Here is a 23,306-nt window from a genome sequence, read left to right as displayed (position 1 = left end):
GACAACAGAGGATGAGATGGCTGGATGGCATCACTGACTCAATGGACGTGAACTCTGGGAGTTGGTGATGGACAGAGAGGCCTGGCGTGCTGCGATTCATGGGGTCGCAAAGAGTCAGACACGACTGAGCGACTGAACTGAACTGAAGTCAACTATACCTCAATTTAAAAAATTAGGACTAAGCTATAAGGACATGGAAAGATTTAAATAATATATTATTATATGAATAAAAAAGAGGACAAGTCTTTAAAAAACTGATCTACCGTTATGAAAATAAAGAGATTTCCCCCATTTTAAAGCATCAGTACATTCCTGTGATAATCACCTGATTGATGGTCTTAAGAAATTCTTTCAAAATACAAATGTAATTAAATGAATAGTATTTTTGATAGCATTTTTGATTGATAGTTTGCAAGTGGGCTAAATTTTCGGTTTTAGATATGCTGATTTTGTATGGTTGTGTTGCTCAGTCTCTAAGTCATGTCAGTCCTTGCGACCCCATGGTCTGCAGAACGCCAGGCTCCTCTGCCCTCCACTGTCTCCTGGAGTTTGTTCCAATTCATGCCCACTGAGTTGGTGTTGCTCTCTGACCACCTCTTCCTCTGCTGCCCCCTTCTCCTTTTTCCTTCAATCTTTCCCAGCATCACGGTCTTTTCCAATGAGTTGGCTCTTCACATCAGGCGGCCAGAGTATTGGAGTTTCAGCTTCAGCATCAGTCCTTCCAATGAATATTCAGGGTTGATTTCCTTTATGACTGACTGGTTTGATCTCATTTAGTTCAAGAGACTCTCAAGAGTCTTCTCCAGCACCACAAATGGGAAGCATTAATTCTTCAGGGCTCAGCCTTCAGTGCTCTTCTGCTTCTGTTAGGTCCTTGCTGTTTCTGTCCTTTATTGTGCCCATCTTTGCATGAACTGTTCCCTTGGTACCTCCAATTTTCTTGAAGAGATCTCTAGGTAGACAGAGACTCTTGCCTAGGCATTTTCTAGGCAAGAGTACTGGAGTGGGTTGCCATTTCCTTCTCCAGGGAATCTTTCCGACCCAGGGATCGAACCCACGTCTGCCGCATTGTAGACAGACGCATCATCTGAGCCACCAGGGACTGAGAGATCTCTAGTCTTTCCCATTCTATTGTCTTCCTCTATTTCTTTGCATTGTTCACTTAAGGAGGCCTGTTTATTTCTCCTTGCTATTCTCTGGAACTCTGCAGTCAGTTGGGTATATCTTCCTCTCCCTTGCTTTTGGCTTCTCTTCTTTCCTGAGCTATTGGTAAAGCCTCTTCAAACTACCACTTTGCCTTCTTGCATTCCTTTTCCTTTGGGATGGCTTTGGTCAGTGCCTCCTGTATAATGTTACATAGCTCCATACACAGTTCTTCAGGCACTCTGTCTACCAGATCTAATCCCTTGAATCTATTCGTCACCTCCACTATATAAACAAAAGGGATTTAATTTAGGTCATATCTGAATGGCTTAGTGCTCTTCCCTGCTTTCTTCAATTTAATGCTGAATTTTGCAATAAGGAGCTCATGATTTGAGCCCCAATCAGCTCCAGGTCTTGATTTTGCTGACTTTATATAAAGCTTCTCCATCTTCAGCTGCAAATAACATAATCAATCTGATTTCTGTATTGCCCACCTGGTGATATCCATGTGTAGAGTCATCTTTTGGCTTATAGGAAAAGTGTATTTGCTATGATCAGCATGCTCTCTTGACAAAACTCTATTATTCTTTGCCCTGCTTCATTTTGTGATCCATGGCCAAACTTGCTTGTTATTCTGGGTATCTCTTGACTTACTACTTTTGCATTCTAATCCCCTATGATGAAAAGGACACCAAAGGACATTTAGTGTTAGTTCTAGAAACTGATGTAGGTCTTCAGAGAACTGGTCAACTTCAATTTCTTTGGCATTAATGATTGGGGCATAGACTTGTAATGCTGACTGTGATGCTGAATGGTTTGCCTTGGAAATGAATCGAGATCATTCTGTTGTTTTTGAGACTGTACCCAAGTACTATGTTTAGGACTCTTTTTGACTCTGAGGCCTACTCCATTTCTTCTAAGGGATTCTTGCCCACAGTAGTAGATACAATGGTCCCCTGAATTAAATTCGTCCATTTTCATCCATTTTAGTTCACTGGTTTTAAGATGTTGACATTCCCTCTTGCCATCTCCTGCGTGACCACATCCCATTTACCTTGTTTAATGGACCTAATGGTCCAGGTTCCTATGCAGTATTGTTTTTACAGCAATGGACTGTATTTTCACCACCATCATTTTCATATCCACAACTGACATTCTTTCTGCTTTGGCCCAGTCGTTTCATTCTTTCTGGAACTATTAGTAATTGCCCTATGCTCTTCCCTGGTAGCATACTGTACACCTTCTGACCTGGGGGCCTCATCTTCCAGTGTCGCATCTTTCTGCTTTTTGATATTGTTCATGGGGTTCTCACGGCAAGACTACTGGAGTGGATTGCCATTTCCTCCTCCACTGAAGCATGTTTTGTCAGAACTCCTCAGTGTGACCCATCTGTCTTGGGTGGCCCTGCACAGCATGGGTCATAATTTCATTGAGTTATGCCAGCCCCTTTGCCACGACAAGGCTGTGATCCATACAGGAGTGGCTTTGTAAACTAGCTATAAAATTATATCAGCTTTATGAAGTTATATTAGCTTCATAACATGAATGAATAACTTCATCTTTTTCTGCATTCTGAAACATTTAATCTAGAACTGAAATTATCAGCATCTTGAAAGTCTAAAAGAGGGACTTCCCTGGTGGTGCAGTGGTTGAGAATCTGCCTTCTGGTGCAGGGGACGTGGGTTCAATCCCTGATCATGGAACCAGGACCCCACATGCCGTGGGGCAACTGTGACACAATCACAGAGCCCATGCTCTCTGGAGCATGTGCACCACAGTGTGCCGCAACCAAGGCCCAACGCAGGCAAAAGTGAAGAAAAAAGTCTAAACGAGTTCACTGATAAAAAGTAAAACCATTTTGTCCTGGAATCTATTGTACAGTTTAATGTACGTATGTTTTAAAGTGTAAATAAGTAATTTCAATCATCTATATCCAGATTTATTTTAAGTTTCTTTGACTGACAGTGGTATATCAACATATTTGATGATACAATTGACTCTTGAATAACGCAAGTTTGAACTGCTCAGGTCTGCTCATATGCAGATTTTTCTCAATAGTAAATACTACAGAACTATATAATTCACATTTGGCTGAATTGAAGGATATGGAGGAATTAGGCCCAACTATAGATTATAGGCAGATTTTCAACTGCACAGAGGGTTGGTGCACTTAACCTTCCGTGTTTTTCAAGGGTAAACTGTAATTGAGTTTGTCAGTTTCTCCTTGAATTTTTCAGTTTTGTTTTATGGAATGTTTCTGTGCTGATGAAGTAGCATGATGACTGTTAAATGTGTACAATCAGCTTAAAAGGAAGTGCACTCTGGCATATTTAATAAAATTATATAAAATGAAAATTGCCATATAATGAGTTCTTTTTAAATTTAGTTCACTTAAAAATGGAGGAGTAACAATAACTCTGATTACATGTACTTCTTCATGGTTAGGACTTTAGCAGTCTCAAAGAAGCATATGTGTATGTTAGTATTCCTTTTCCTTCTCAGAGAATTGAAATGTTTGGACCTTATCTCAGTCAGCTAAGCCATCTGTTAAGATCAGACATCCTTTGCTTATATTATTTCCCATTTGCTTTGATTGCATTTCCCTTTATTCAAATGTAAACCAAGATTTTTCTTTATAGTCACATATCAAAACAATTTACATATTAGATAAATTTGTATAATATTCCAGCTTCTATTTGACATATGAAAAAAAATAGGATTAATGTAGTAGATTGAATTCCTAATTTTTACTTCTTTTAAGATGAGCTCTGTTAACAAATTCACCACTTCATACTTTGATCAAGATGTCCCAAGTAATCATTCCTAATCTGTTACTTCAACTTAAAAGTAAGGACAGTGGTTTGGCTCCATACGATAGGGATATATACAGAATTTAGTGTTAATATATTTGTCATGAGGACTTTTGGTAATCTACTGATGTAAGTATACAGAAAGACAAAGTATAATATAAAAAGTGAAGATTTTATAAAGAGTGTGAAAACACAACAAGAATTTTTGCCATTCAGTTTACTTTTGTTAATATTTGGTTGGCCAAAAAGTTTGTTTGGGTTTTTCTGGAAGATGTTACAAAATTTTTTGCCAACCCAATATATTGATGGAATGTACTGATATGCATATCTAGTCTTACCTGAACCATTTTTGAGATATCCATTTGCATCTACAGTTGTATACATGATGTAAGGTCCAGGCTGATTTACTCCAAAGGGCTACAATAAAAAAGAAATAGTTAAGCCTTGGAAATTAAGTGCATCATTGGAAGTTTCAGGCAATCTATTACAAAAAGTAAATACTTCTATATAAAATTCTTACATATTAGATAGCAGTTAGAGAACATGTTCATAAATAGATAACCAGTGTTATCTACTAAAAAACCTTGTATTAGTAGAAAATGCTTAACTTTAAATGATTTGATAATTTTATTGGATAGTTCTAAAATCTAATAATGTCTCTTCCTTATTACATAAAGATGAATATTTTAGGGAGAATTTTCTTTACTACTTTTGGTCCCACCTTAAGTAGTTTTATTATGACATTTCTGTTGACTATAGCATTGCTTTTCCCTTCGGGAATGAACTGGAATAGTTTATATTTTCCCAGTAAATATAAATAAAATCCATCCATTGTAATCCTAATAGAATAAAAAATACTGATGAGTTGTTCTAAAACATTTTATATCCTGCACTAGACTTAGAGAATACATTCTTTTCCAGTTAAGGAAAATTAAGTTTTATCATATATATAAATGTTAAAATATATTTGGTTACACCTCTTTTAAATTTCTATGTAAATGGAACCATACTTTATGTATCCTTCTGTGACTGTTTAAAAAATATATTAAAATGAGACTCATCCATGATTAAGCATGTACTGTAGTTCAAGGTTGTATTCTACCGCATGATTATAGCATAAATATTTTTCATTCTTTTGTTGATCAACACTTGTTTCCATTTTCTTTGGCCATGATAAACATGGCATTCTTATGTATGTCACCTGAGGCTCAGGTGGAGAGTATTCCACTGCATGATTATAGCACAAATATTTTTCATTCTTTTATTGATCAACACTCATTTCCATTTTTTTCCCATGATAAACATGGCATTCTTATGTATGTCACCCAATGCATAAATGCAAACATCACTTCTACTAGCTGTAAATTACTTCACATGCTTAGTAACAAACATCACTAATGGAATATATACTTCTTAACACAAAATATTTCATCTCTTACGGGTTTGTTTCCTTGGAATGGTGAAAGCCCTTTAATATTTTAAACGTGTCTTACTGCAGTGAGGCTTGGAGATAATACTTGTGAGACTATATTTATCACAGTGTTATAACCTCAGATTCATTTTATTACCCATAGTCTAGTTTATGTACTGGAAGACCGGTATCTTAGGCTATAAGTACTGTATTTTGTGAACCTTCCCAATTAAATTCTTGAATATTTTTTTCTAATCCACATTTGGAAAATTTCATATTCCTATCTATAATATCTTATTTTACAGATTTTATAAGTTTTTTCTTTTTTCCTACAGCCAATTGAAAAAAATCATATAAGCAAGTCTGTTATGAGTCCTAAAGCTGAGATTAACTTCCCACCATACACCAGTCACTCTGACACTGAAAAACAAGAATCCAGAAATCCAGACATGATTCCTCCCTACAATGGTTCTCAAAGTGTGGTGCAAGGACCCCTGGAGTCCAAAAACCGCATTGGTAAAAAGTGTGGGTAATTAGCAGCAACACTAAGGACCAAAATAGCAAAATGGCAGATATAAATCTACCTTACTAGTAATTACATTACATGTAAATAGATTAACACTGCTATCAAAAGGCAGAGATGAGCAGGACAGAACAACATCAGCCAAGTATATGCTGTCTATAAAAGATATACTTTAAAAATGTTTTTACAACAAATAGGTTGAAAGTAAAAGCATGGAAAAGACATACCATGGAAACAGTAACCAAATAAGAGCTGGAGTAGCCATATTAATATCAGACAAAACAGACTTTAACATAAAAATGTTGTTGGAGACAGAAAATGGGAGTTTGTAACAGCTAAAGAGTCAATCCATCAAGAAGACAAAATTATAAACATAAATGTACCTAACTGAGTTCTCAAATATATGAGGTATTGATGGCTGAAACAGATAACAACAGGGAATACTCTTAGAAATACTAGTGATACACTAGTGTCATTAATGGATAGACTGATGAAGTCTAAGATCCACAAGGAAACAGAAGACTTGGGTGACACTAGAACAGATTTTGTAGACTAGAGCACTACCCAACTTTAGCAGAATACACACTCTTCTCAAACATACAAGGAACATTCTCTAAGGGGAAACACATACTAGACCATAAAACAAGTTCCAATCAATGTAAAAGTACTGAAATTTTTACAAAGTTTTTTCTCTCACCACAACAGATTTAAACTGGAAATCAGTAACAGCCCACGCACAACAATGAGCTTTTGCACTGCTATGAAGACGCAGTGCGGCCGAAAAACCCAAAACCAAACAAACAGAAACAACCACAGAAAGAAACATGAGAAATTAATAAATGAGTGGAAATTAAACAACAGACTTCTAAATAACCAGTAAGTTATGTGACAGAGTTGGAAAAATTCACTGATACAGCTTCAAATTCCACATTACAACTAACTTAAGTAACTGCCACTGCTGAATTTCAGGAAATTATTATTTAATAAAACAGAGGTTAACACGTAATGGTTTTATTGTTTTAAAATGACTTAATAGAAATATTTAAAATCGTTCCAATTTCAATTTCAAATAGAAACACTGACAAAACTCCCGCAAGAACAACCATCTGGAGCCCTCAGGAGCAGCGGCTTTGAGAGCTGCGGCTCTGCTCTGCGGTGCCCAGTGAGCGGCCCAGCCCTCACTCTGCTCTCCCAGGGGCTGACGCGACTGATGCCTGAGCCTGTGTGCCTGGCTTCCCTCCCCTTGGGAGGCACGCATGCTCAGCGGCTCAGCTGCGCCTGGCTCTTCGCCATCCCGTGCACTGCAGCCCACCAGGCTCCTCTGTCCATGGGATTTTCCTGGCATGAATACTGGAGTGGGGTGCCATTCCCTTCTCCAAGGGGTCTTCTGACCCAGGGACTGAACCTGCATCTCCTGCATTGATTCTTTACCACTAGTCACTGGGAAAGCCCTCTTACCCCTTATATCATAGCATTTAACGTGTTTTAGGAATCAGTTTATTGGGAGCAGAAGCCCAGAAGCAGAAGACTGAAATTAGAGCCAGTACTGGGAGGAACACTTAAACTGTGATTGAAAAATTGCTGGAGAATCAGTGTGAGCTAGTTTGAGAGTTCCTATTTAACCTGTAGAGGAGGGCAAGCTGAGAAGCACTTGTGCAAGTCACAGCTTAGGGACACAGGCTCACTAAAGTCTGAGATTTAATCAGAGGATTATAGGATGCTTCTCCTACGATAGTTTTATACTTCACCACCACATCAATTGGGTTCCTAATAATGAGATTACAGTTAAAAGACCTGAAGACCTCTGATCCGTTTAAGAGAAGTCTGTAGGGTGACACAAAGACAACAGAGACAAAAACAAAGACACTCGAGGAAACTTCTGTCTCCTGACAGCACAGCTACTGCAAACAGTAACACAGTCTGAACTGGCAGATAAACTCAGTCCTCATCATGAAGGCTGATCTACCACAGTTCCTTTCACCCAATACCTCATGTCTGGCTCTCAACAAAAATTTCAAAGCATGCTAAAAGGCAGAAAACAAAGTGTGAGTAGACAAAGCAAGCATCAGTACCAGACTCACATATGGCAGGGATGCTGGAATTATCAGACCAGAAATTAAAATAACTGACTAATATGATAACACCTCTAATGGAAAAAAGCAGACAATATGCAATAAAAGATTGTTAATGTAGGCAGAGAGATGGAAATGCCAAGAAAGGATCTAAAGGAAATGGCAGAAATAAACAATACTGCAATAGAAAGGAAAAATGCGTTTGATGAGCTCATCAGTAGACAGGGTACAGATGAGGAAACGATCAGTAAGTCTGAAGATGTATCAATAGAAACTTCCAAAACTGAATTGCAAAGAGAAAAACTAATGAAAATTTGGAACAGACTATCTAAGAACTGTGGAACAGTTATCAACGGTATAACATATGTATTGTGGGACTACCAAAAGGGGAAAAAGAACAGAAGAAATATTTGAGGAAATAATATAAGAATTTTCCAAAATTAGTGATAGACACCAAACCACAGATCCAAAAAGTTTAGAGAATACCAAATAGGAAAAATACCTAAAAACCTATATCTATACATATCACACTCAAATCAGTAGAATATCAAAGACAAACAGAAAATCCTGAAAGTACCCTAAGAAAAGGTGTCTAGAAATCCATGTAACAGTATGATACAATTAGAAATACTCATTTGAGGTTGACAACAATGAATCAGTGGTGGTGACAACATTCAGGGCTGTATATTTTTCTTTAGAAATGCCTAATAGCCTAGAGCTGGGAGTGAACAAGAGAGACAGTTGGATTAACCCAGGGGTGTAACTTTGCCAGGCAGGTAGAGTAAAAGCATAGTGCTTTATGGGAGTTAAACATAGTGGCCAAAGTGATGGTTGATATATGGTAGCTAAATAAGGAGGGAGGTACAGAAAACAGGTTGATACAGTTCAAGAAACTAACAGATTTTAAACTGAATAGGTATAGTTATAATAACAAGAGTGAGAGGACTGGGAAAAATAGCTTTGGATTAGAGTTGATGGATGGCATTGAGATTTCCAAAGTAAAACACTTCTGGTAGATAAGGCCTATCATTACAGTGGTAAAGAATCCACCTGCAAGTCAGGAGAAGCAGGTAGCCACGGGCTTGATCCTGGGTTGGGAAGATCCCCTAGAGGAGGAAATGGCAACCCACTCCAGTATTCTTGCTGGGAAAATCCCATGGACAGAGGAGCCAGGTGGGCCACAGTGCACAGGGTCACAAAGAGTTAGACATGACTGAGCGACTGGACATGAAGCAAACAAAGCCCAAGGTCTATCACAGGGAAATGGGAGTGAGTAGCTAAAGGTGAATGTAAATGAAGGAATCTGGAAATGAAGAAATTTGGGTGCGACTAGTTGCTGACTTAAATATTCTTTCCTCTCTCTATATATCAGACAGGTTGCCTGTAGCAGGTAGGAATATATAGGCAGCAGAACAGTATTTATTCAATTCATGATTTAACTCAAGTGGTAAGAATATCATATGGTATGCACCTTTTCCTCTTAGTCTCATACTGGGTCATATCTAACATAACATTTTCCACTATGATCAAGTGGATCTGATATCAAAGCAGTATGAAGAAGGCCTACTTTATCATGAAGTAAATAATTTCAAAGTGGGCATATATTTGATATATGCAAAACTGGGGTAGTATAGTGTGGATTTGTTTCTTTTAGTTTGCCACAAAATTGTGATCTATCATATCAGTGGGGAAGGAAAATGATAGACGTGAAGGGCAGTTCAATAGGATCTGAACTTCAAATGAAGTAATGAATGAATGAATGGGAGGCAGGTGTTATCACCTGCAGAAAAGCTAGACTGCTAAGATAACCACTCAAGAGCAGCTCTGCATGCTGCACTTTACTTACGTGACTTTTTCAATGACTCTGCTCTCCACATGATGTAAATTTAAGATATGGAGAATGGGAGCACTAGTGATCTCAGAAATATAACCTGCCTTAAGCAAATGGCCTTTCTACCAATTCTTCTGCTAGAACTTTGCTTGACTAGGGTAATGAAAGAGCCACATGATGGGAATATCATCAATCAGAGAAAAGAAGAGGAACAAAGGGTCTGGATGTTTCACAAACTGGGTAGACAATTCTTGAATAACCAAGTTAATCTTTGGCCTCCAGTTAGTCAGACTTGCACTTAATTAAAAAAGACCAGACATTATTTTTATTAGCAGTTTCAGATTCACAGCAAAATTAAGTGGAAAGTACAAAGAATTCCCAGGTATCCTCTGCATCTCTCCTCCTCAGACCTCCCCTTCAATATGTCCACATTTTTGATATGAAAGCAGATTATGTCTGACCAGGTACTCATGTGGTACTCACAGTGGTTGTGGTGACAGAGGTCCCCTTTAGGAGTGAGACAGTACTCCCTGAGCTGCTCTAAGTATTAGTTGAGGATAGCTCATAGCTGAGTTCTTAACCTAAAAATTGTTCTCAGCCAAAGGGAGCTGGCTTGTACAAATTATAAGCCCTTCCTGGGGACTGCCTGCATGCAATGTCTGATTGATGCAGAATACAAAGGCATGCCCTGTTGCTTCAATCTGGGCCGTCTTTGAAAAACCATCTTTGCTTCACAGCTCACAGACCAACTTCTTCTGACAGTCTTCATTACTCCAGAGGTCTTGCTCGCAAGAAGAGTCTAGATTAAATCTTTGCATGCAAATCTCTGGTCAGGGATTCCAAATGTCTTAAATATAGGACGTTTCCCAATCATACACAGGACGTTGATGATGAAGCAATGCTTTAAAGTTGTGTTGAAAATATGAGGCTATAATCAGAATACTTAGTTCTGTGTTTTAGTTACAGTACTTAATGGCTCTATGACTTTGGATAGTTTATTTCTCTGAGCCTCAAGTTTTCTCATCTTTAAATTCAGGATAATTCCTTATGTAACAGAGGTTACTACAAGGACTCAAATGAGAATATGCCAACACACACACACATACACACACTTGTGAATGCACTCATACTTTTAAATAAAATGTAGTGTTCTCATTACAATTTAAATGAATTGACAGTTTCTTACTATTTTCACATTTTGTTATTTCATGGAAACATTCCACTAGACAGCAAGTCAATATTAAGATTACACCAAAAATTCATTACTTATCTACTATATGCTTGACCCTGTGCTATGGGTGAGGTATTCAAAGATGGCATGGTTCTTGACCTCAAGGGATTACAGTCTGGGGAAATGCATTAAATATGAACAGATAAAGTGTGGCCAAGTATTACACATTTGAAATGGCAGCAGGATGCCCAGAAATGATGGGAGCTGTGGTCATTTTTCCAAGTGTATCAGAGAAGACTCATTAAGGAAATAAACCTTGAGGTGAGAAAGTTTTTAGGAAAGGAACTTTATTCCTAGTAAACTTTACTTGAGCAATGAAGGACATTTTAATCAGTTCTAAAAGTAACATCAATTTGATTTAACCTATAACAACTATTTTGTGTGTATCTATCATGCAGAGAACTTTAACAGAAATATTTACAACTAAGAATTAAGGTTACTTACTGTTATCTTACGAGGACAGTCATTAGAACAGAGACCACTAAGAACTGTGGAAAAATTAAAAAAAACCTGTTATTACTGTTATAATGTAAGCTTATATTTAAAGTGAGCTCTAATTTCCCCCTAAAATCTATTAATATGCCCTATTGATTCATGATCACAAGTAAAAATCAACCCAGTTTCTTTAGATCTGAGTAAGTTAAATTTCTGTTGTTCACTTTATGCCAGTTATTTCAAAAGCCTTTATTAAGCAGTCAAGGTGATGCCATTTTTTGAAATATATAGGTGATATAATTAATTATGGATATATAATACACCTGTTGGCCCTATTTCCCAGCTGGTTAGCTACATTCCAAGGATGACTTAGAATCTGGCAGAGAAGTACAAACCAATTAAAACTTATACTGAAAAAAAAAACAAATAGAACATTTAATACTTCATATCTCAAATTTTCTGGGTCAAAGAATTTAGGCACCCTTGATAACTTTTACAGAAAACATAACTATATATGCCAGCAAATCTGGAAAACTCAGCAGTGGCAACAGGACTGGGAAAGGTCAGTTTTTATTCCAATCTCAAAGAAGGGCAATGCCAAAGAATATTCAAACTACCACACAACTGTGCTTATTTCACATGCTAGCATGGTAATGCTCAAAATCCTTCAAGACAGGCTTCAACAGCATGTGAACTGAGAACTTACAGATGTACAAGACAAATTAGATTCAGAAAAGGCATAGGAACCAGAGATCAAATTGCCAACACCCACTGGATCATAGAAAACGCAAGGGAATTGCAGAACAACATCTGCCTCACTGACTACACGGAAGCCTTTGACTGTATGGATCACAACAAACTGTGGGAAATTCTTCAAGAGATGGGAATACCAGATCACCTTACCTGCCTCCTGAGAAACCTGTACTTAGGTCAAGAAGCAACAGTTAGACATGAAACAATGGACTGGTTCAAAATTGGGAAAGGAGTATGTCAAGGCTGTATATATTGTCAACTTGCTTATTTCAATGGGGTCACAAAAAGTCGGACATAGCTGAGTAACTGAACAACCACCACAAAGGATATCTGAATATTCTTTCTATAACCAATATAAGCTTTGAAACATAACTATACTACTACCACCTCATGCAAACTAATTTCTTTGTAAGAAGGCATACTTTATGTGCTAGTAAATATTCTATATGTTATAAATTAAAGGAAAATAACTGATAATACTCAGTAATGAATTGTATGAATAATAATTGTGATTACTAGCTAGTTTAAATATATCCATAGGAAAATGGTTCTTTATGTTAATTTATATTCCACAAATGTGAAATGATAATCATTCTAACAGAAATCTTATACTTGGGAAGGGTATATAAAATGCAAAGGAATTAAAAAATGAACAACATATTTCATCACAAAGGAAAACACCTGTTTATTTACTACAGAGCATTTATATTAAATATGACCTGAGGAAACAGTGAAAAAAATATTTTATACCTCCAAATCAGTTTTTAATGTTTAAGTTCCTTACCCCAGCACAGTGCCTAGTACTCTCTTATTCTCAAACACTCTATGACCTTAATTCTCCCTTTCCTTTTTAAAAATTAATTTATTTATTTAAATTGGAGACTAATTACTTTACAATACTGTAGTGGTTTTTGCCATACATTGACATGAATCAGCCATGGGTTCAACTCTAGGCAGACATTATTTTTCACTTGTCCTAAAATGATTTTCCTAAACCTTCATTAAACATTATCTTGCTAAACAGTACACTATTTACTCACAAGTCTGTCTTTGTATCAGTATGAAAGTTCTGCATAATTTTTATCATGTTTTTAGGGCCTAGCCAAATGTATTTGTTCAATAAATGCTTGTTAAAAAAGGTAAAAGATGGATTATTCAATAAATGGTACTGGATAGTTGGCTACTTGGAGGAAAATAAAGTTAGACTTTGATTCATAACATGAAAATTACACTGGGCAAAGACATAATTAATATAAAGAACTCTTCTGCTTCAGTAATAAAAAGCCAACCCAGTTAAAAAATGGGCAAAGGATCTGAATAGGAATTTCTCCAAAGATGATATAGACATACAAAAAGCTCATGAAAAGAGGCTCAGCATCATTAGTGATCAGGGAAATGTATAGCAAAATCACAATGAAATGTACACAATTCACAATGTCCATGAGGTGGAAACGACCCAAATGAATGTCCATTAGCAGATAAATGAATCTGAGCATACTCTGGGAGATAGTGAAGGACAGGGAAGCCTGACATGCTGCAGTCCACGGGACTGCAAAGAGTCAGACATGACTGAGAGACTGAACAATAACAAGAGCAGCAGATGAATGAACAAACAGAACCTGGCATTCACTCAGAAGGAATATTATTCAGCTTTAAAAAGGGAAGAAATCCTGTCACATGTTACAATATGGATGAACTTTGAGGACATTCTGCTAAGCAAGCCAGTCATGAAAAGACAAATACTGTATGATGCCACTTACATGAGGTATCTAAGTTTTTAAAATTCAGAGAAACAAGTAGAATGCTGGTTACCGGAGTTTAGGGGGAGGGAAAGGGGACAGCTGTTAAATGGGTGCAGAGTTTCAAATTTACAAGATGAAAAAGTTCTGGAATCTGGTTCACCACAATATGAATATACCTAACACTACTGAACACTTAAAAATGGTTAAGATAGTGAATCTTATGTTACTTTTTTTTTTTCTTAACCACACACACTAAAAGGTTAAGACTGTAAACAAACAATCCCATAATGAGATACTGGCTTCCCTGGTGTCTCAGTGGTAAAGAACTTGCCTGCCGGTGCAGGAGACCTGGGTTTGATCCCTGCGTAGATCCCCTGGAGAAGGAAATGGCAACCCATTCCAGTACTTTTGCTTGGGAAACCTCATGGACAGAGGAGCTTAGTGGGCTACAGTCTTATGGGGTCGCAAAGAGTTGGAGAAGACTTAGCAGCTAAACAACAAACAAATGAGACACCGTTTCATACCCATTTTGTTGTTGTTCAGTCACCAAGTTGTGTCTGACTCTCTGCGACCCCATGGACTGCAGCACACCAGGCTTCATACCCATTAGAATGGGTATGATCAAAAAGTCAGATTACAAATTTGGGTGAAGATGTGGAGAAGCTGCATATTCATACATTTCTATGGGAATGCAAAATGGTCCAGCTGCTTTGGAAATGGCAATTCCTTAAAACGGTGAACAAAGAATTCCCATTTAATCCAGTCATTCCATTCTTAGGTATATATCAAGAGGAATTAAAATGTATGTCCACACAAAAACTTGTACCTGAATGTTCACAACAGTATTATTCATGATAGCCAAGAAGTAGAAATCATCCAAACGTCTATCAACTGATGGATAAACAGAATGTGGAATATTCATACAGATATTTGACAATTCATGTGGATATTTGACAATTAAAAGGAATAAAGTGCTGATGCATGCTACATCAAAGATGGATCTTAAAAACATTATGGCAAGTGAAAGAAGTCAGTCACAAAAGACTGCATATTATATGACCCTATTTATATGACATATCCAGGATAGATAAATCTATGAATACAGAAAGTAGTGGTTGCCGAGGGCTGGGGCTGGGGGATTGATGGTGGCAGCTAAAGGGTACAGGGTTTCAGGATCATATGGTAGCTCTATTTTTAGTTTTTGCTATACTGAGTGGAGTCAGAGAAATAATATGATATTGCTTATATGCAGAATTGAAAAAGAACTGGTACAAATAAACTTCTTTACAAAACAGAAACAGACTCACAGACTTAGAGAATGAACCAGGAGAGCAGGGTGCGGTGGGGGAAGGGATAGAAAGTTTGGAATTGAGATATACATACTGCTATACTAGGACCTATTGTCTAAGACCAGGAACTCGGCTCATTATTGTATAACAACCTAAATGGGAAAATGATTTGAAAAATAGGTACACATATAACTAAATCAGTTTGCAGTACACATGAAACTTTCACAACATTGTTAATCAACTATAGTATAAAACTAAAATGTTTTTTAAAGGGTATAGGCTTCTTCTGTGGTGATGAAAATGTCTGTGGTGATATTGGCACAATTCTGTAAATATGCAAAAAGCCACTGAATGATATATTTGAAATGGGCAAACAGTATGGTATGTAAATTACATGGTATACTTGAAATGGGCAAATGGTATGGTATGTAAATTACATCTCAATAAAGCTGTTACAAAATAAAAGTTACCATAAAATTAAAAAAGTGACAAGGGGCTATGAACTTTTTAAAAAAATATAAAGAGATACTTGCTAACATACACAGAGTTTCTAGATATGGATGAGGAGATGATAATCTAATAAAAACAAAAGATATAGAGAAGCAATATCCAGAAGAGAAAGTACAAATAATAATAAAAAAACCAGGATGAAAAGATACTCAGCTTCACTAGTCAGGAAACAAAAAAAATCAATTTTATACCCTAACAGAAAGGAAAAAAATCAAAGACCAATAAAAACGTCTGTAGGAAAAACAAAACCAAAGATAAATGATGAACTATGAAGAATATTTACAAAATATATCACAAAAGATTAATTTAATATATACTATGGGATAAATCAATAAGGAAATGAAAAAGGACAGAACCATTTATAGAAATAAAAGTACAAATGGCTCTTGAACATATGAAAAGATGCAGAACTTTACTCAGTATAAGAATAATGCAAAATAAGACAACACTTTTCACTTTATAGTTGGCAAAACTCAAAAAGTTTAATAATCTTTTGGGTTGGTGAAGGTGTTAGGAAATGTGAATTCTCCTATATAGAAGTGTCAACATCAAATTTTCATGAAGAGACATCTGTTAAAAAATACTTACAAATTCAAAACCAGGCAGAATTAATCTAAGGTGTTAGAAATTAAATTACTGGTTACCTTCAGGTGAACTGGGCTAGTAGCAGAAAGGGTGGGCACAAGGAAGCTTCTGGTTGCAGGTATCATGTTCTTCTTGATCTGGGTGTATTTACATGTGTATATTTACTTTGTCGAAACATGCAGACCTCTGTACTTATGTACACTTTCCTACGTGTAGTTCAACAGAGTTTATTTTAAAAGTGTACATATATTATTTTTTAGTAGTTCCATTTTTAGGAATTTATTCTACAGGTATTAATTACAATAACAAGAGAATGAAAATAAACTGGTATCAATATGAACTGATTAAATTATGTTGTATTCATTGTGTTGTTGTTGTTCAGTTGCTAAGTCATGTCCGACTCTTTGCAACCCCATGGACGGCAGCACGCCAGGCTTCTCTGTCCTTCACCATCTCCCAGAGTTTGCTCAAATTCATGTCACGTCCACTGAGTTGGTGATGCTACCTAACGGTCTCATCCTTTGCTGCCCTCTTCTCCATTTTTTGAGAACCCATGAACATGAACAGTGTCCATACTACATGATACTGTTTGATAGTTAAAATAATGAGGTAGCTCTAGACTATATTGTTAAGGCATAATCTCTAAGATACATCATTAAATGGAGAAAGCAAAGTCTAGAACTACCATTTATGTAAAATAAAAGCATATAAACACATGTGCTTATTTAAGTGCATAAAATATCTTGGACAGACATAAAGAAGAGGTTGCTTTGGTGGGGGAAGAATTGGACCACTGGGAAACATTGGTGCAAAAGGGAATTACTTTTCAATATTATAGACTCCTGTATTTTTTTCACCATTTGCATGGTGAAAAACAAATTTACTAGAAAACCAAATTTCTTAGTGAAATAAAAATTTAGAAGGCTCAGATGAATATGTGGTAAACTGGACAGTGTTAAGCTGGTGGGATATAAACGTCTGTGATTTTTGGGAAAGGTAACTTAGTATTGTCTATTAACACTAAAAACACAGCCTCTCAACTCATCAAATTCATGTATATGAAACATTAGAAACTACCTATCTGTCCACTAAGAGTGAAAATGCTAAATAAATTGTGGAACATCTACAGTTTTATGGAATGACATGGAGCTGTTAAAGCATGAGAGACCTACAAGTGTTGGTATGAAAGGGGTTAATACTCTTACTAAGGCAAAAAAAACAGACAGGCAAATATGTTCAGTAAGATTACATTTACAAACAAATATGCTGGATGAACTTCACAGACACAATATTAAAGAAGTCAGACACAAAGAGTATATACTACATGATTACACTTATATGACAGCTAGAAAAGGAAAAACTGTGGTGACAGAGATCAGAACAGTGGTTATACTTTTGCAGGGAATATAAGGAAGGGACCCTTCTTGGGCACTGGAAATATTTTATTTTGATTGGAGTGTGGCTATAAGGGAAGGTACCTATGTAAAATCTTATCAAGCTATACACCTGAGCACCCATTGCTACAACTGTATTTCTACTGTCTGGTCAGCTCACACCTAGATGTCTGTATTCCTAGGTGGTTACTCTCGTCAAAGCCCTCAGGTCAGAACATCAATTTTTTAAATGAACATCTATTTTTTTCTTCTGAACACTGCTGTAAAATTCATCTTCTTTATCTGCACACTTGATCACAGACTTTTTTGATGAAGAATTTAAATAGTAAGTGTGACAGATAATTTTATGTGCCAACTTGACTGGGTCATGAGGCGTCCAGGTATTTGATCAAATATTACTCTAGGTGTCTCTGTGAGGGTGTTTTCAGATAAGATTAACATTTAATCAGTAAACTGGGTAAAGCGGATTGTTTTTCATAATGTGTGGGCCTCATCTACCCAGGTGAACAGAACAAAAGACTGACGTCTCCTGAGGAAGAAGCCTCCTGCCTGATGGGTCTTCAAACTAGAACATCACCTTTTCCTGCCCGAAGAACTGGACACCATTCTTCCTGGTTCTACCGCTGCCTGCTGGCCTTGTGACTCAAAGTGGGACATTGGCTCTGCAGATTTTGGACATGCCAGCTTCCATAACTTTATGAACAAATTCCTTACAATAAATCTTTCTCTCTTTTTCTCTGTATTCCATTGATGTTGTTTTTCTGGAGAATCTTGATTAATTCAGTAAGTCTCTGTAGTTACTAAGTCACTGACAAAATCTTTTCTTTGCCATAGGTGCCCATTTATCAATGATACTATCAATATTCTCTGTTATTAATCTTCAACACAGTACATGGAGGTGAGTAAGTTTCTACTTCTTTCTATCTGCTCATTCTTTATTACTACGATCATGGCCTCTCCTTCCTAGAATGTTATACCACTACTCATTTTGGTTTTGCCAATCCTTAACCATCTTTCAAGGATCTAGGTTCTGATCTATCATCTTCACAGAAGACTTCTTTGACCTTAATAATCTTTTATACATATAGTTCCATTCAACATTTGAGTATAAAATTCTTTTCACTGTCCTTTAGCTGTTTTACGTGCATACACCTTCCTCTTCCAAGTTGACTGCAATAGATGCTTGCTACATAAACGGATAGATCCTCACTGAGAAAAACTAAGTGGCAGTCAAAGTGAAGACAATAATGTGCAAATGTGGGAGAAGATACTGGATCTAGTGACTGTAAGTGCTGATAAACAGATCTACAGTATTTCCAAAACTCCCTTCATACATTCATTTTTGTAGCAACTTTACTGAGATACAATTCACACACCAGAGCATTCACCTGTTCAAAGGGTCCTATTCAATGGTTTTTAGTAAATTCCCAGAACTGTGCAATCATCAGCATAATCAGTTTTCATCACAATAAAGAAACCATGTACCTTTTAGCGATCACGCCCCATTCCCACCCCTGGCCCAAAGCAACCACTAATCTACCATTCACTTACTATACATATTTGTGAATACTTTCTATAATAACATATGTTATTCGAGACAAAATTTAAAAATATAGAGAAGGAAGAAGGAGAAAATAAAAATCACTTTAACCCAACTATCCAGATACTGTTACCAACTTATTATAATCCACTGTCATGGACTGAATGTTTGTACCACCCAGCCCCCAAAGTTCATATGATAAAGTTTGATATATGCTCTTCCTCAATCCTCACAGCAAGGCTGTGAAGTAAGTCTAATTACCCTCCTCCTCCCACCCTTTTTTCTTCAGGAGCAGAAACTGAAGCTTGGGCCAGCACATTACTCAAGGTCAGAAAGGGAATGACACTCTTTTGAAAGACCATGCAGTCACTAGACACTAACTCATTTAAAAAACACATTATCCTATATTTATATAAGATGGGAAATCAATGAACCACTCAATTATTTTATTTTCTGTACAAGATAAAATGTCTGTGTTTTGTTTAGCATAGTTGAGAGAGTACTTATTCAAAATTACCTGAGTCTCATTTTATATACAGCAAGATAAAAATTGAGTTCCTATATCTATTTTTGTTTTTAACAAGACTTCCTCTATTAAATTTGAAGTTTCACACTGTAATAGTGTGAAATAGGATAATAATGAGAAGATTTAAATGTATCATAGATATACATATCATACATGTCATATATACTATATAGGTATATCTTGTTTTACTGAGCTTTGCATTATTACACTTGTCAGATATTGTGTTTTTTTTTAATAAATTGAAGATCTGTGGCGACCTTGTGTCAAGCAAATCTATCAGCGCCATTGTTCTATCAGCATTTGCTCACTTTGTGTCTCTGTGTCACATTTTGGTAATTCTCACAATATTTCAAACATTATCATTTGTTACAATGATTTGTGGTCACTGATCTTTGATGTTATTACTATGACTTGCTGAAAGTTCAGATGATGCTTAGCATATTTTAGCAATAGAATATTTTTAAATTACAATTATAATTTTTTAAGACATAATGATGTTGAACAGTTAATAAAGCATAATATAAATATAATTTTCATAGGTACTGGGAAACCAAAAAGCTTGTTAACCCACATTATTGTGATACTCACTTATTGCAGTCATCTGTAACCGAGTACCCGAGTATCTCTGAGGTGTGTCTGCACACATATATGTCTTATAAAAAGAGTTGTCTACATAATACAGATAGAATATGCATTTCCTTGGGTTTTGCAACTAAAGACACAAGAAGGAATAATACTAATCCTTGGGCTTAATTAATGTTATTGTTTAATTAAGAATGTTTATTGTTTGATATTGTTGATAATATTGATAACTGTTTAATTAGGAATACAGAACTCCCAAATAAAGGTTAACTTGTTCTTAGGCTGAAATTATTATTTTGCTATAAAACAACCTGACCTTTTTTCCAGTGACATCTATATGGGTACTGCAGCAGGAAAGGCATATTTAGACTGTATCATTTCTGGGCTGCACTCACTAGGTATGTTTGACGTAAGGCAGAAAAAAAAAAGTCTTTGGCTACTTTCAGCCTTTATACTGCTTTTTAAGGAACACTGAAAGTTTACTTAGCTTTGGCTTTATCTCTAAATCCCTCTGTGACCCTCCTTTAGTTTTACCATTAGAAAAAAAGGAACACACCTACTCACATACATACATCTTACTGTCTTTCTCCCTTGAACTAATAAAATTTTTAAAAAGTCTGAAAAGCATTAGGTTTCTTCAAATAATAGGCTATAAAAGGAAAATTTTTATTTTCATTTCTCTTCTCATCTTTGTTAGTATATTAATGTGACAGGTTCACAGTATGGTTTAAACATAGCTTTAATGTTTAAACATATTATAATTAGATGTAATTTCTACAAAAACAAAGAAAGAACTGAATTAAATGTTGCTGAGAAACACAATATAGCAAACATTTTATATATGTGTTAGTAGTTCACCTTATCAACAGGATTTTTGTTGTTGTCAGTTTCAGTACATATCAGATTAATCATCATCTATATAGGTCATTAGTACTCACCAAGAACAAATCCCAAAGTAACTACCTGATACTAACACTGGCTAAAAACCTGAAGTTCAGCTCTTTTTAGGCTTTTTAATCATGCAGTATAGGATATTCGATTAAGTGTGAGCCAATGCAAATCACTTCACCTTTCCTTGTTTTAAAATAATTTATGAGGTTTACAAAAGCTTCCAAATCCTATGATTCCAAACAGGATTTATCTTGCTTTGGGTGCTTAACACTCTGACCTGGCACAGAGGGAAGTAGTCTGGTTTTAAAGGGTTCTTATGGCTCAGACGGTAAAGCATCTGCCTGCAGTGCCAGAGACCTGCGTTCCATCCCTGGGATGGGAAGATCCCCTGGAGAAGGAAATGGCAACCCACTCCAGTACTCTTGCCTGGAAAATTCCATGGACTGAGAGAGGTGGACACAACTGAGCAACTTCACTTTCACTTTGTATAAGTCTGCTCACATACAAGAAAATTATCTAGAAAAGTGGGAGCCTTGAACAGGCAGAGGCTGAATGAATGAGGCTGGATAATGGATGACACGTGCTCTCTAAAGTCAGAAATGAAGAAAAGAACCAGAAGTATAACTTGTTGTTTTGTAAGCTAAATTTTCTACTTTCTCTTTCTCCTTACAGAATATGTAAGATTATAAGATTTTGAAAAGTTATACTTGACAAATATTGTCATTAAAAATTATTATGCGTAGGTATTATTATATGAGATAACACACGCAAAATACACAGAGGACCTGGTACATGATAAACAATAAATATTAGCTACTCTTGTTTGTCTTTTAAAATAAATTATAGACCCAGCGAGATGTTATGGGGAGGGAGGTGGGAGGGGGGTTCATGTTTGGGAACGCATGTAAGAATTAAAGATTTTAAAATTAAAAAAATAAATAAATAAATAAAATAAATTATAGATTCTGTCATTATGGATTCCAGGATTTAAAAGCATCAGCTTTCATTGCTGCAGCTACTTCTGAAGCTTTAGGAACTAGCAGAATGCTCAGTGTTCAGAGTAGCTGTATCTAATGGGTGGTAAAGATCACAGCTTTTTAAAAATATTAATACTTTTCCAGACTTTCCAAATGTTTTTACAATAGGCTGCCTTACTTTTATAATGAAAAAGCAAAATAAATACCAAATTAAAAATTTACAAATAAAAAAGAATAATGCCTTAAAATTCTCTTACATAATCAAAAGGAAATGTTTTTATAAATGTCACTCTGAAATTACTATTTTAAGACTCCAAATGTCAAGCTGAGGAACAAATAAAAAGTACTAATAGTGAATTAAGTCAGTGTAAGGATGCAACTTCCTCAGTGACATCAAAATAAAAATTCCATCCTTTGTGCTTTAGAAAACAGAACAAAACAAATGACTCCTAAATGTTCCAAAGTAGAAGTTATTATAGTAAGAGCTCAGTTCCTAGAAGTGGGACAATTAAATTTTTTGTTTAAAACATATGGCTCTAAGTATAATAAAGGCCTTTCCAGGTGGCACCAGCGGTAAAGAATCTGTCTGCCAGTGCAGGAGACGTAAGAGATGCAGTTTTGATCCTGGTGTCAGGAAGATCCCCTGGAGGAGGAAATGACGGGTCAGGAAGATCCCCTGGAGGAGGAAATGGCGGGTCAGGAAGATCCCCTGGAGGAGGAAATGGCGGGTCAGGAAGATCCCCTGGAGGAGGAAATGGCGGGTCAGGAAGATCCCCTGGAAGAGGAAATGGCGGGTCAGGAAGATCCCCTGGAGGAGGAAATGGTGGGTTAGGAAGATCCCCTGGAGGAGAAAATTGCCCCCTACTCCAGTATTTTTGCCAGGAGAATCCCATAGGCAAAGGAGCCCGGGGGCTGATTGTTTCAGTTTAGTTGCTCAGTCGTGTCCAACATTTTGCGACCCCATGGACACAAGGCTTCCCTGTCCATCACCAACTCCCAGAGTTTACTCAGACTCATGTCCATTGAGTCGGTGATGCCATCCAACCATCTCATCCTCTGTG

General features: G+C 36.5%; 1 protein-coding gene across 1 annotated transcript in view; it reads right to left on the bottom strand.

Annotated features, from left to right (window-relative positions):
- Positions 1 to 23,306, bottom strand: part of ITFG1 (integrin alpha FG-GAP repeat containing 1) — a 294,559-nt gene that overhangs the window by 51,367 nt on the left and 219,886 nt on the right. The window contains exons 13-14 of the mRNA XM_005691951.3: positions 11,466 to 11,509; positions 4,292 to 4,370 (exon numbers count right to left, since the gene is read on the bottom strand). Of these exons, the coding sequence (XP_005692008.3) occupies positions 4,292 to 4,370; positions 11,466 to 11,509 (123 nt within the window). The remainder of the gene's footprint in view (positions 1 to 4,291; positions 4,371 to 11,465; positions 11,510 to 23,306) is intronic.

This window comes from Capra hircus, chromosome 18 (genome assembly GCF_001704415.2).
Source record: "Capra hircus breed San Clemente chromosome 18, ASM170441v1, whole genome shotgun sequence".
In the NCBI taxonomy this organism is placed as follows: Eukaryota; Metazoa; Chordata; class Mammalia; order Artiodactyla; family Bovidae; genus Capra; species Capra hircus.
Note: the sequence above shows the minus strand (reverse complement) of the source record. Positions and strands in the feature narration are given on the sequence as shown.